Below are 15,918 nucleotides of genomic sequence, written 5' to 3'. Positions count from 1 at the left end.
TATGAAGCTGATCAGTCAGTTCTCATGCTATTCTTTCAACTAGGTGCACCTGGAAATCGTGAGTGATTTGTGCTGCATGCGCACCGCGTGCACCTCACTCCCAATATGTGTGCAAGAAAAAAAAAATAACGAACTCACGTATGCAAAAGACGCGACATGTAAACGGCCCTAAGTTAATTGCTTAGCAGCCATAGTTAATCGAGTGCGCATGCATATTATCCTTAGTGTACAAGCCCAGAACTTTAAACTAGTCGCCATAACTTTGTTTAGTTGCAGCAGTTTTGTTCCATGCAGAAACGTTGAGAAGCCTTTACAATTAATTAACCGTGACGAATTAAAGCGCGGTTAATAGGGAAATCGGTTAATCGTTAATCGCATCACTAATTGCAGTGCACTTTATTGTGTACAATTCAATTTTATTTGTAAACAGAATATTTACAGGAACCAGAGAGTGAAATTCAATAACTTTTAAGGCCTTTTTAAGACTCTTTCCATGTATTTTAGGAACTTATAACTACTTTAGGTTTCAACCGGAAACATTTATACTTACAGTATGTTTACTAAATATTAATGTAAGAAATAATCCAAAACATTCATATACTGAATAAAAATCTATTAAATCTAGCTAATTCAGCAGGTTGGCGCCTATAGAACTGCAGAAATAACGGTGTTGCCTTGGTTAGTGCAGTAAACCAAGCAGCATGATGTCAAATCTAGCAAGATTTCATTGATTTCATAAACTACACAGCATCCTAATATTCGCAGATTTAGTTCAGGCAAACTTTAGCATTCAACCATACATTGCATAATCAAAAATGATATCAAATTTAATACCGTGCAAAATAGCATTTAAGACTTATTAATAATTTTTAAAGGCTTTAAATTTCTCTACATTGATTTATTAACTTCAATACTTTAAGACCCAGTGGACACCCTGGAATAGCGCTTTTCACAATAATTATTGTTTCAAAGCAGCTTTACAAAAAAGTGCACATTATTGTGGCACAATCGAATCAGAAAAGTCACGGTTATTAGTTACCATAACTTTTTTAGCTACTAATAACTTTACATAATTACTAGTAACTAAAAGCTTTTAATAGTTAAAGTTATTATATATAAACATAGTTAACCTATATATCGTTATATAGTATATATCCATGTTTTTGCATAGTAGTTACTTTTAAAAAGTATAGACAAAATCATTAGTCCTGTGAAATTTTAGTGTGTTTTGTGTGGTGTGCGCTCTGCCTCGGCGTACCATTTGTGCTTCACGCAATTTGATTGTGCTATGCTTCGGCTGTTTAGTGATTCATTATCTCGGTTTACTGTGGTAATTCGAGTTTGCTTGTTGAACTTCGTTGGCTTTAAGTAACATAACGTGATGGTTGTTGTGTGGTTCTAAACTAAGCTTTGACCATCTTATCCGGTTTGTTTTAGTTTAGATTGATGTTTTGTTAGATTAGTTTGAGTGTTTTGCCAGTTGTGTATTTTGAGTTTTGTAGCTTTAATTAGTTTAGTTCGGGTGTCGTATACACGGAAGATCTCGGTTTTTATTTGTATTTATTTTTGACGCCTAGTTTAGACTTTAGTTTTAAGGATTGTTTTGTTTTGTTAATTTCTTTGATTTGGCTTACACTCGTTGTTTCTGTTTAAAGATAATTGTAAATGTTTATTTCTTTTTTTTTTTTATTTATTACTGTTACATAATTGTTTCAACTATTGAGTAAAAAGCTTGAATAGAGAATTGATTCTTGCCTCATCCTTGATCTGTCGCACACATTACACCTGTCTCATTTAAACGTTGCAGCATCCCACTAAAACATCTATAAACGTAACAGTTCAGTTAAAAATGGTTTAGCAGAGAGATAAAAAAAAAACTGTTTTAATAACCAATTTCCTTTGTCTTTGCCATGATGACAGTACATAATGCTTATATTTATTATTTAAGATACTAGTATTAGAGTTTAAAGCGCAATTAATTTAATTAGGCAAGTCATTAGACAACACTGGTTTGTTCTGTAGAATATCTAAAAAACTTGAACGTCTTTATTTCCTAATGTAATATTTCACTGACCTTAGCAGTATTTACATTATTTAAAAAATGTTTATTTTGGTTTGGCCAGGATAAAAAGAAAAAAAATATTAATTAATAAAAAAAATTTCTTCCCCAAAAGAAAAAAAATAGGAAATACTATAAAAACTTCCCTCGCACTGTTAAATATCACCTGGAAAAAGAATTTAACAAACGTCACGTAATAAAACAATGATTTTCTCTTCTACTGTAGATCATAGTTTAAGCCACTTAATTCAAAGTGTGATTATATCAGGGTTTTCTTGGGAGCAGATATACGTCCACCATTACCTTCAGCAGAAGCTCTGTGACCTCATAGTGACCATAAGAACAGGCATTATGCAGAGGAACCAAACCACTGAGTGGGAGACAGAGAGTGAAAAAGCAAAAGATGATTATTTCAGAATAATAAGCACATCATGGACAACATTTACAAGATAAATTAAGTCTAAGATGTCCCTAGAGTGTGTATGTGAGGTTTCAGCTCCTAATAAGGCACAAATAATGTTATAACTCTTTGAAGCTGCTCCTTTTAGCCTTTTTTCCTATTTGTGCTGTTTTGGTGACTGTTGCTTTAAATTCAATGAGATTGTGTTTCTGTTTAAAAGAGGGTGGAGCTACAAATGCCTACGTGTCAGTGGCAGATTCAAAAACAAGACTAACATCCTATGCTAATGAGGGAGATCATCACTAATGGACGGGGCTTTCCCCCTCTGATGACACGTATAAAGGGAGAATGTCAATCAAAGTGTTTCTGCAGACTGTTTTTATCAAGTGTGATTAGAAAAAATAAATGAATACATTTTTACCATTAGAAGCTGGTTATATTCACAGACTTTTGCCACACAATTGCGTTCAAACCTCTTATAAATTCATTTCTGCATAACAGGTGTAATCCTTCAATGCTCACAACAGTGGTGTCTATATGCAAGGTCACGTAAATCAAGGTTTAAGAAGATGCAAAACCACTCTAAATGCACTTCATAATGAGGACAGTTTTGAATCGATTGCTTAAAATCAATGCTAATGGCTATAATCACATGACTGTGCTAAAGAAGTCTCTGGAGTTGAAATTCAGGGACAGTTTAAAGAGAGACAGACAGAAGTAGGCGCTCCTCACCCTTTGTCTTTGGCATGGACATCTGCACCGTATTGCAGCAATAACTGCACGATACGCACGCGATTATATCCAGCGGCCAGGTGGAGAGGAGTGGACTGCAAAAGAAGTCAGAAGTGTTAAAAACCTGTATGAAATGTAAACGGTTCACTTAATCAAGCTAAATTAATGATCATCAATAATGCTCCATGCACATAACTACCAACCCAGCCTCGAACTTAATTATGTAAACCTGCTTGTAACCCATCCCGTCATTAACTTAATCACTATGATGTCTAATATAAGCTTTTCTGTGTAATGCATTTCAGTTTTATTCAAAAAGGTAATATTCGCAGTCATCAAGTAATTGCTTCGCACTGTTTTTCTTTTTACGTTCTTCGGGTGATTTAAAAACACAAACGTTTTTGAATAATAACATTGACAAGATTTACGCACCAAAGAAGTTTCTTTAAAAACCACAAGCGCGCAGGGCAAACTTCATTACTCTATGCATTTCAGTTTTAAAATGATGTTTAAAGTGTTGTTTTTTGCTTCACCAACAGAAAAGCAGTTACCCTAAATTTTGCGTTTTGTATTGTAAACATATCGCCATAGTTAAACATCTTAAAGGCCTACTCACACCAAGGAGATCATAAATGTAGAACCATCAAAAGATAGGTGCCTTCACACCAAAGCACAATGAAAGAACATGAATCAAATCATGCTTTAAAGGGGTCCTATTATGGTTTTTACACTTAACTATTCATTAGAGATAAATCGTGCCGTTTATACAAGAAATCTGCAGTGACAAAATCCCTCCAAAGTAGTTAGGGGGCCAGTCACACACAGAACACGTTTTTCCTTTCCAATGCAATACTTGTTTTTGCATGTAAACACATGCTTAGTGGACATGTGACTGTTACGTTCACATTAGGCCTGCACGGTTAAAACCGAAATCACGATTTTCAAATCGCAAAAGCTGCGAGTTTTTCAGTTATTACTATGGCGAGGAAGGTGAGAGCGAGTAGCCTAATTAAAATGCTCCAACTAACGTTACTTAAGCGCGTAATCACACTATGCACAGTTTCCTTGAACCGGGCCAAAGCACGCTTGTCCTCCCTCCCGTCTCCCTTGACGGCCTGAGCACGCTTACGTCAGTCGTTTAATATGCAGTGACACACAGTCAAATATTTCGCCAAACAGCTTTGTGACTTTTGACGCTCATAAACAATCAAAGTCCTCGTGCTGCAGGAATTAGGAGGTCTGCTGAAGGTGCAGCTGCCGTGTAGTTAGGGGTTTGCATCTTTAATAATCTTCGACAGTTTGCGTTCATTGAACAATAAGAATGATTAATAAATCCATATGAAACAATCCCGGCTTGCTATACAGTTTCGGGCTCTGGCGCGCTTTGCACTCACACTAGAAGCGTGAACCGTGCTCTGGCACACCTCTTACAACTGGGCCAGGGTCGGCCAAGTGAACCGTGCCTGAGCACTCACACTTCTCAAACAATCCGGGAAACGGGCCTGGGCACAGTTCGGATAGCATAGTGTGAGTAGGCCCTAAAAAGCAGACAACTGTTACAGAAGAACCCATGAACCCCTATTTCACTGCTATATAGAAAATGAAAGCTGAAAACTCTCGCTCTCTCTCTCTGTGTGTGGACCTTTGACCTCATTCAGAGGCGGGAACCGGCAAAAACAGAAGGCAAACACAAAACAAAAGTTTTTATCTGGAGCTTTCACAGCTTTCTGTAAGTTTCACACGATTCGACACTTATAAACACTCGCTCCATCTGGCTTGCAGCTCTCAGCACAACCCTCGCCTGTGACCAGTACACCAGCTCGATGCGATGTGTGGTTACATTTTTGAGAGGTGTGCGTCAGCATATAGGCGAGAGATATGCAACCGCGCAAAGGCTGGGCCGGACCATACGCATTCGTTTGGTGCAGAAGTATAAATCAGCCTTTAGACTCTCCAGAAGACGAAGAGTCTCTTTGATTTCTAAAGATAATCTGTCGTACAATGTCATCCCAATCAATATAAAATTTTGAATTCTTTACAAATTGAGTTATTCAGTTAATCTGCCGAAATCCATACATTGTCGCAATGTATATCACAGAAAAACAAAACATCGCATTGCCTGTTTTTTCCAATATCAAGCAGCCCTACTTTAAACAATTAACATTGGAAAAGTTACTTTTATGAACAATGTAAAAATATAAAAACATGAATCACAAAATACAGAAAACTGCTCATTTTCTGTTTTTTTTTTTTAGTATAGACCAGGTATTACCAAACTAGTTCCTGGAGTTACTGGAGGACCAGTGTCCTGCAGATTTTAGCTCCAACCCTAATCAAACACACCTGAACAAGCTAATCAAGGTCTTCCTAGGTATACTTGAAACACCCAGGCAGGTGTGCTGAGGCAAGTTGGAGCTAAACTCTGCAGGCCACCGGACCTCCAGGAACGAGATTGGTGACCCCTGGTATACACCAATTGGACAATTATTTTGAAAAGAGAAAATGAAGGGGTTAAATTAGTCTGCAATATTGCATCTTGGTGCAAATAGGCCTTTATTCTGAATCACTTTAAAGGTGATTTGATTACAAGAGACCAGTAATAGTAACCTCAACTAATCGAAGCACAAAAACGTTACAAAATTCGTTCCCAGTTCATGCAGTGAATATTGATGACATGCCATTACGATAGCCTAAACACAACCACAGCAAACAATCAGCATGACAATAAATCTCAACATCCTAATGAAGATCTGCCTAGAAATTATGATGCATTTTCTGAGAATATTACTTAGTACAGGATGGAGAGGCAACATTCATGTTCATATCACTATTAATGAGGGCTAAAAATAAAGTACAGCACAAGCAATGGGCAACAGTGCAACATTTCTAGCATACACACACACACAATGGATCTAAACGGGATAGGACGTCAATCAGAAATCAGGAGTTAAACACCATATTTGTGGAGAGCATGCGTGCTGATCACAACAAATCAAACAAATGGTTTCAAGAACGTGAGATAAGATGCGTGGATGTGCGGTTTAGAGCTGGAAAAATGGTGGAGCTCTTGCAAAGACAGACAATTTAGAGAAGTATTGTAGTAGAAGAGCAAAATAGTTAAAAAAGGATAAATGAAAGCCTTGTTTTCAGAACCTGCAGGAGAAATGTTAGCGGAGCTATTGGTTGATTGATGGATTGTGACCAGCAGAAAATAAGGCAGGTTTCTGAGCTTTTTTTAAAGTGTGAACCAGCGTATGGATGGATTTTTAGGGACAAAAATTAACAAAAATGAATACAAAATTCATAAGGTAAATAAAATCACAGAATACCAAATAAAACTAATTTCTGTTTCACAAAATACACTTACCAGCATTTTTTGTGATGTTGACTGAATGTCGCCAGAACAAAAAACAAAACAAAACAAAAATTAGCTATGAACTACTATATTAGCCCACTGTGGTGCTTGAAAACTAATAACTGAGCATACATAAAGGACTAAAGTATGCACAATATCTTCAAAATGACTTAAAATAACTACTTTAATTCTGAAAAGTGTGTGTCTGACAAAATGTCTTGTCATTGATCCCAGTTGTGATAGCAACAAATAATAACTTGACTTCTAGTTGATCATTTGGAATAGAGGCAGCAGGTAGATTTCTCTGATGAATCATCTGTTGAACTGCATCCCAATCATCACTAATACTGCAGAAGACCTATTGGAACCTGCATGTACCCAAGATTCACAGAAATCAGTCAAATTTGGTGAAGGAAAAATAATTGTTTGGTGTTACATTCGGAAGGAGGCATTGAAGATGAATCCAAAGAATCTCTGGAAGTCCTGCAAGAACGCTTTCTTAGATATTCCAGATGACTTTATTAATATGTTACATTTTTATTAATAATTGAATGCAGTCCTCCAAGCTCATGGGAGTCATATACACAATATTCATTCTTCTTCCACTGCAGCATGACTTTATATTCTATACTGGACATTTATTTCTGTTAAGTGACAAGACTTTTGTCAAAGCAAAGTCAGGCCTTACTGTCCTAATTAAATAATTAAATATCAAGACATGATCATATTTTATTTTGGTAAAATAAGCGTAATCTAGAGGCCTTTGCCTTTCATATAAGCCAAATCTGATACCAAATGATCAACTAGAAGTCAAGTTATTATTTGTTATTCCTAAAACTTGGATGGGCAACAAGACTTTTGTCAGGTAGTGTATACTCTCATTCTGGTGTAATAATATAGGAACTTTGCTGCCTTTCCATGGCTGCAGCAGATGAAATAATACAGTGCATCCAGAAAGTATTCATTGCACTTCACTTTTTGCACATTTTTTTTAATGTTACAGCCTTATTCTAAAATTGATTGAATTTATTTCCTCAAAATTCTCCCCACAATAGTCACAATAATGACAATGTGAAAATAGATTTTTTTGAAATTGTTGCAAATTTATTAAAAATAAAAACCTGAAAAATCACATGTACCGAAGTATTCACAGCCTTTGCTTAATACTTTGTTGATGCACCTTTGGCAGCAATTACAGCCTCAAGTCTTTTTGAATATGATGCCACAAGCTTGGCACACCTGTCTTTGGGAATTTTTGGCCATTCCTCTTTGCAGTACCTCTAAGCTCTATCAGGTTGGATGGAAAGCGACGGTGTACAGCCATTTTCAGATCTCTCCAAAGATGTTTAATAGGATTTAGGTCTGGGCTCTGGCTGGGCCACTCAAGGACATTCACCGAGTTGTTGTGAAGCCACTACATTGGTATTTTGGCGGTGTGCTTTGGGATATTGTCCTGCTGGAAGATGAACCGTCGCCCCAGTCTGAGGTCAAGATCACTCTGAAGCAGGTTTTCATTCGGGATGCCTCTGTACATTGCTGCATTCATCTTTCCCTCTATCCTGACTAGTCTTCCAGTTCCTGCTTCTCCACAGAAGAAAACTGGAGCTCAGACAGAGTGACCATCGGGTTATTGATCACCTCCCTGACTAAGGCCCTTCTCCCCTGATCACTCAGCTTAGATGGCCGACCAGCTCTAGGAAGAGTCCTGGTGGTTCCAAACATCTTCCACTTGATGGAGGCCACTGTGCTCATTGTAACTTTCAGAGCAGCAGAAATTTTTCTGTAACCTTCCCCAGCCTTGTGCCTCGAGACAATCCTGACTCGGAGGTCTACAGATAATTCCTTTGTCTTCATGCTTGGTTTGTGCTTTGACATGCACTGTCAACCCTGGGGCCTTATATAGACATGTGTCTGCCTTTTCAAATCATGTCCAATCAACTGAACTTACCACAGGTGAACTCCAATTCAGCTGCTGAAACATCTCAAGAATGATCAGTGGAAACAGAATGTACCTGAGCTCAATTCAGAGCATCACAACAAATGCTGTGAATACTGATGTACATGTGATTTTTCAGCTTTTTTATTTTTAATAAATTTGCAACTATTTCAAAAACTCTTTTTTCACATTGTCATTATGGGGTATTGTGTGTAGAATTTTGAGGAAATAAATTAATTTAATCCATGTTGAAATAAGGTTGTAATATAAAAAATGTGGAAAAAGCGCTATGAATATTTTCCGGATTCACTGTATATATACATATGCCTGAAAATAGGCCCCAGCTAGGAAACAGCTCTTTAGTAATTATAAAAACTCTTTTGAAATGGAGTAAGATGCTAATGGTCTAATCCGATTCAATGATTTATGCTAAGCGGGCTCCTACCAGACCTATAGATGGGTCGAATGTGGACAATACTCAGGTGCTACAAATAGAAGATAACTTCACTACAGAAAGTTTCACAGAATACAATACAGTATATGAATTCTATTTGAGGAAAATCACATAGTGAACGCGTTCATAAAAAGCCCTTCTATTATAAAGACCCAGAGTTCTAGAGGGAAATCTGACATATGAAGTGACCTGAAATCATCAGGGATTTAAAGGGAAGATTGAGGTCCTGTTATTATGTTGTGATTAGAGAAAGAAATGGATCACAAAAGCTTTGAGCTAAAACTTCATGAAGGTCAGATGTGCATCCGATGGGAAAGAATAATCCATAGAAATAACCCTTCTGAAAATGACCGACTTCTAAAAGCAGCACAGGGTGAACAAAGGGCAGCTAAGCCTCCAAACAAACATTTTAAAATGACATCAGCCATACGTTGTCCAGACAAACTCATTACAGAGGGGAAAAATCTGGGTCAAAGCCGTTTCCTCTAAAACACACAGTATTACAGAAAGAAAACGCTCACATGGGGGATTTGGGATTGTCTTGACCTACATCGACATCATTTACACAACCAATCAAATACATGAAATCACATCCTGTGTTTGAGATTGAACTCAATTTAGAAACAATGTCAGACTTTTTTGGGCGTTTACGACTTTCCAAATATAGCAAATATTCAATTTGTCTTTATTTCTATAGTGTTTTTACAATGTAGATTGCATCAAAGCTGCTTAACATTGATAAATGGTCATAATATTTTAAATTGTGGCACATTTAAGTATGTCAAATAGAAATTAAACATCAAAGTCAATATTAATAATGCAGATTATAGTAAATAATTCGGATCTGTTACCTTGCGTCCATCACTGGCATGACAGTTGACGTTAAGAGGGGTCAAAAGTGCCATCAGTTTTTCCTCATTTCCACTCCTAAATAGCAAATTGGAGATAAAAAGAAATTAAATTACAGATCAGTCTAAAATTTACAAGACACTTAAAAAGGGCCACAACATCTTTTGGGATTGTGCAAGGCTGTGCAGCCTTTACCTTTAACGTTTTGTTATACGTGTATGCATGAATATGTATGTAGAGGTTTACATATGTGGTTATATATGGTTTTACATAGGAGTATATTTTTATGTGTGTAAATATATGTATGTATTTGTACGTGTAAACTGTACTATAAGCCACTTTCATTCACATTTCATTCACACTCACTATTTGTGAGTTGTATATGTATTTCTGAATAGGCCTGTCATGATATCTATTTTTGTCATATTGCATCAAAATATATTGTGATAAACTATATTATTGTCATTTTATGCCACTCACTATATATAATGGCAGAATGACAATATAATATCATCACAACATAAATACACTCCTCCAAAGAACAGATATATTTTATACTTAAGATTATTTCATTTAATTATAGTCATTTAAACAATTTAATAATGAGGCTTTGAATGTGAAAACACATATCCTAAATAAAGAATAATAAATATTAACAAAAAAGTGCAAGGTAAAATAGTTGCGATATCTGCTTCCAGATCTATTTTCAGTTCTCAGGTACCCACATGAAAATATACTATAGTAATTTACAGTAAATACTATAGAGTTATTTTAACCATCCTGACACGGACACTAACTCATTTTGTTTGTATTTAACAGCCTTTCCATTTCATGGCGAGAAAAAGTGTAATGGAGATAAAGATTATATTAAGGTTTTGCTATTTATTTTTGCTAAAATCTCTAAACCTGTATTTGGACTAACACAACAGTGTTAATAATCGATTTAAAGAATGAACTGAATCAAATGAAATCCTCACAGAATTAAAGCCAAGACAATTTAATAAAACACGCTTCATAGTTAAAGTGCTTATACAAATAGAGCATGTGGGAGGATCTTTTCGAAGTATTGAAAAATTGTGTGTCATCTTGGAGTAACCGATTCTACTAAAGCCAGAAAACAACAAAATGATCCCGCTGGTTGGATAATTTATTGAAGTTTCTTTTACCAACATTATATAACATACATATATATATATTAGTGTTGCGTTAACGCGAGACTCCTATCGGGCAATTAAAAAAATATCGCAGTTAATCTATTCTCAAAGTTGGGTTGGGAGCTGGGTCTATTCTACGCAAGCTATGATGACTTTCACCTTGATATTTTAGCGAGGATGTATACCTGGCCGAATTGCACTGTAGGTGGTCTAATGCGTCACCTGGCTTGAGAAACCCATTCTTAAAGACTTACTTTTAGTCATTATTTGGGTAGCACACATATTCTGAATGCCTTTGGCAGAATTCAAATGAACCATTTTAATATAGATTAATTACAAGATTAGTGAGATTAATCTAGATTAAAATATTAATCTATGCCCACATATTTTATATATATATATATATATATATATATATATATATATATATATATATATATATATATATATATATATATATATATATATTTAGATATGACATTCTCTTTGCCAATTTATTATTATTATTGTATAAACAAATTAAGCTGTACTCATGATAGGTACTATTTGGTAGTTTGGTGATTTAATTCGCTAATTTAGAAACTACTAAACATCCTTTTGGAAACTGTTTGAATTCCTGTTTGAAAAACAAACAAACAAAAAAAACATTGGTTTCCATTTGTGATGACACTAAACTTATACACTACATGTTTGACTGTATAATTGCATAGTGTGTCATCTGGAATGGAACTATAGTGATTAGTCTTTAAAATAATAGTAGCAAAACATGGATTATTCAATTCTCAAAGATTAGAAGGTATAAAATGATAATGAACTAACAAAAATGCATTGTTGGAACCCCTACGAAATGAGTCTTATATTTTTCTCAGATTCTGTTTTATTACTGTTAAAACTAAAATAAGGAATAACAGTTGTGCATCTGTTTTGGAATGATAATTTGTCATTTCTTTTTGTTTTATTATTCTTACAGTGAATTTCATACGTTCTGCTGGACAACAGTAATATTTTTCACAATTTATATAATATATAATCACAATTTATTTAAATTAAACAAAACCTTAATAGTGATAAGGTGTTGCCAAGTAAATGTCTATGTGTAAATGATACAATAAGTTCTCTCACAAACTGGAAAACACTTCTGAAGGAGCTCTGAAGATGAAATACAAATGCTCATATAGTGAAATAACACACATACAAACAAACAAACTGTGATTTATTCATTCAAAACTACAACCTTCAACAACTGACCAAAACTCACTTGAAATGTTTATTTCAGCAAAACATTGATGTTAACAGACAGTTACTGTGCCATAAGCTTACCTTGCTGCTTCCAATAGCTCGTCCTTCTTATATTCACCTGAAAAACAAAGACAGCGGGTGTCAGGCAGACTCGATGATGATTTTGTGTCCGACAGAATACGCAAAATACGCAAGTGTAGCACAAAAACAACGAAAAAGCATTAAAATGGAAAAATGTGTTAATGAACTCTTGCAGTGTGTCGAAAGCATACAGCACATCATCAAAATACTAACAATGCCTTCATTACACATAGTTATTATAACAATTTATATTTATATCTCTGCTCATTATCTGTGTGTGTGTTAATGACTGTAAATCATTAAGTCTTACCAGTGAGGACGGTCTTAGCAGAAGGGTCTGCCAGATCCAGAGCTGATTTGCCGTCAGTGTTTCTGATATTTGGATCAGCACCGTGCTGAAGCAACACTGTGAAAAACAGTCACAAGACAAGCATCTTTACTGAAACTGAACAATACTAAACTCAGAGCAACAGATAATGTTACGGTTCCCACTAACAGATTTCATTAACCCTTGTGTATTGTTCATATTGACCTTTCATTATGTTCATGCCTGTAGCCTAGAGCATCGTCTGCTGTAAAAAACTAACCTAGAGCGCCGTCTGCTGTAAAAAAAACTAGCCTAGAGCACCATCTGTTGTAAAAAACTAGCCTAGAGCACCGTCTGCTGTAAAAAACTAGCCTAGAGCACCGTCTGCTGTAAAAAACTAGCCTAGAGCGCCGTCTGCTGTAAAAAAACTAACCTAGAGCGCCATCTGCTGTAAAAAACTAGCCTAGAGCACCGTCTGCTGTAAAAAACTAGCCTAGAGCACCGTCTGCTGTAAAAAAAAAACTAGCCTAGAGCACCGTCTGCTGTAAAACAACTAACCTAGAGCGCCGTCTGCTGCAAAAAACTAGTCTAGAGCACCGTCTGCTGTAAAAAACTAGATTAGAGCACAGTCTGCTGCAAAAAACTCACCTAGAGCACCATCTGCTGTAAAAAAACTAGCCTAGAGCACCGTCTGCTGTAAAAGACTAGCCTACAGCACCGTCTGCTGTAAAAAAAACTAGGCTAGAGCACAGTCTGCTGTAAAAAAAAAACTAGCCTAGAGTGCCGTCTGCAGCAAAAAACTAGCCTAGAGCACCGTCTGCTGTAAAAAAAACTAGCCTAGAGCACCGTCTGCTGTAAAAAAAAAACTCCCCTAGAGCACTATCTGCTGTAAAAAAACTAGCCTAGAGCGCCGTCTGCTGAAAAACTAGTCTAGAGCACCGTCTGCTGTAAAAAAAGTAGCCTAGAGCACAGTCTGCTGTAAAAAAAACTAGCATAGAGCACTGTCTGCTGTAAAAAAAAACTAGCCTAGAGCACAGTCTGCTGTAAAAAAAAAACTAGCCTAGAGGACCGTCTGCTGTAAAAAACTAGCCTAGAGCACCGTCTGCTGTAAAAAAAAAAAAAAAAAAAAAAACTAACCTAGACCACCATCTGCTGTAAAACAAACTAGCCTAGAGCACCGTCTGCTGTAAAAAAAAAATGGCCTAGAGCGTCGTCTACTTTTGAAAACTAGCCTAGAGCATCATCTGTTATAAAAAACTAATCTGGAGCACCATCTGCTGTTTAAAAAAACTAGCCTAGAGTATCGTCTGTTGAAAAAAAAAAAAACTAGCCTAGAGTGCCGTCTGCTGTTAAAAGACTAGCCTAGAGCACAGTCTGCTGTAAAAAAAACTAGCCTAGAGCGTCGTCTACTTTTGAAAACTAGCCTAGAGCATCGTCTGCAATAAAAAAATAATCTAGAGCACCGTCTGCTGTTAAAAAAAACTAGCCTAGAGCATAGTCTACTTTTAAAAACTAGCCTAGAGCATTGTCTGCTGTAAAATAAAAAAACTAGCCTAAAGCGTCGTCTACTTTTGAAAACTAGCCTAGAGCATGGTCTGATATAAAAAAACTAATCTAGAGCACCATCTGCTGTAAAAAAAAAATAGCCTAGAGCAGTCTACTTTTAAAAACTAGCCTAGTGAACTGTCTGCTGTAAAAAAAATCTAGCCTAGAACACTGTCTGCTTCTACAAACTAGTATAGATCACATCTGCAGCTTGATTTTAAGCCCTTTTTGTTGCTATTGTATTATGGAGCAGCTGAGCTAAAACATCTTCATGGTACCTGAAACCTAGAATTTGTGCAAACTAAATTGAAACTTAACTGGCTAGACAGCTAAACTGGCTTCATCGTACAGGCACCTGATCTACTCAAGCTTAAAACCAGATTTACACTTAAGCTACACCTAAATGACTAAGAAATACTTTTATACATCATAATCTGACAAAATCCATTCACAATCTGATAAGAGCCACTGTCAGTTTCCCACAGTCACACACACAGAGAGAGGGCTGTTTCAGCACAGAGGTATTCAGAGCTCTATGACATCAGGGCGCAGGAGACAAATACTGCAGGACAACAACATTACTATCACAACACAGTCATTCTGCAGCATGATGGAACGCAACATCAGCTGGTTTCCACCACCCTCTGTTAATGCACATTTTAAAGCATCGCATGAGAAACGATTGACGGAAACGCCAAATTTAGTATAAAAATCCCTTCACAAAAACATTTTTACACCTGCGCGAGGTAGTTTTAAACTTGTGCGAAACAGAGTTCATGTGAATAATTGGAGATGGAAAAGCATTTGCAGAATAAACTGACATTAGAAACCTCACACTTAAGCGATTTAACTAGTTTAACTAGTCAGCAATTTTAGACTTGCACAGGGCTAAATGCTAAGGATTTGTTAAAAACTAACCTAGAGCGCGTCTGCTGTTAAACGGTCACGAAACGCCAAAACACATTTTTTAAACTGTTGACGGTCATATATGCGTTCCACGCTGCTAAAAACACGATTAGGACACATATATATATATTTTTATTTTTTTAATTGAAAATTGGTTGTTTTTGTGTTTTTTCGAGCAAATTCGTTCATCCGTTTTTTACTCCTTTTAAAAACGATGCGGCTCCAGTTGGTGTTGATTGTCCGGTCTCTACAGATTTGGTAAGTGATCGATCAGAGGTCTTTGTTTGTTTATTCAGATGGCAAAGTTAGTTCGTATCGTCAGCAGTACTCTTTCAGTGTTTAAAGACATACCTTAGTCAAAATGATTTAGTTACAAAAAGTTTACAGTACGTTAATATCACTGCATTATTATAGACTGAAAGATCCGCTTTAAATGCTGCTCTCCGAGTGTAAACATGTAAACACCGCAATCAAACTATTACCGTCGTGTAGAATTTTTGCCGCATTTTGTGACAGGATAGTCTATACACACATGGCTTTCTGAAACTACACAACCTATCAAGTGCATCCAAGTTCCCGAGAAATGCTGAGTTTTTTTTTCTTCCATTCTTCGTGTGGTATCAATTATTCTATTAAAACTACACTCTTACCAGCAGCTCCTCGCATACAATATCTCGTTTGTCACGGGGGCATGCATGAAATGTTCCTGAATGAAAGTGAAAGGGCCAAACTGCAGTTGAAGTCTACAAATTAATAGTTTAGCAAGTAATTTGATTACTGATGTCCGTGTAAACGCAGTCACTGTTTTTCTCCCCTGCATCTGTGTGTTTGTTTTGTCTATGAAAATTAGAGCGTGCCTGAACAAAAACTCCCATTTTTACGCAAACCCTTCCCTCTTTCC

At 36.3% G+C, this 15,918-nt stretch overlaps 1 protein-coding gene across 4 annotated transcripts in view; it reads right to left on the bottom strand.

Moving 5' to 3' along the window:
- The window catches only part of tnksb (tankyrase, TRF1-interacting ankyrin-related ADP-ribose polymerase b), a 73,953-nt gene that overhangs the window by 44,824 nt on the left and 13,211 nt on the right, over window positions 1-15,918 (bottom strand). For 2 of the 4 annotated variants that reach the window (XM_056457339.1, XM_056457341.1), the window contains exons 3-8: window positions 12,570-12,665; window positions 12,260-12,296; window positions 9,788-9,863; window positions 6,559-6,579; window positions 3,192-3,286; window positions 2,363-2,429 (exon numbers count right to left, since the gene is read on the bottom strand). In XM_056457339.1, coding sequence (XP_056313314.1) covers window positions 2,363-2,429; window positions 3,192-3,286; window positions 6,559-6,579; window positions 9,788-9,863; window positions 12,260-12,296; window positions 12,570-12,665 — 392 coding nt within the window. The remainder of the gene's footprint in view (window positions 1-2,362; window positions 2,430-3,191; window positions 3,287-6,558; window positions 6,580-9,787; window positions 9,864-12,259; window positions 12,297-12,569; window positions 12,666-15,918) is intronic. The other 2 variants (XM_056457340.1, XM_056457342.1) reach the window with 1 other exon arrangement.

Source organism: Danio aesculapii, chromosome 5 (assembly GCF_903798145.1).
Source record: "Danio aesculapii chromosome 5, fDanAes4.1, whole genome shotgun sequence".
In the NCBI taxonomy this organism is placed as follows: domain Eukaryota; kingdom Metazoa; phylum Chordata; class Actinopteri; order Cypriniformes; family Danionidae; genus Danio; species Danio aesculapii.
The sequence above is the reverse complement of the archived record's forward strand: the minus strand, read 5'-3'. Positions and strand labels throughout refer to the sequence as shown.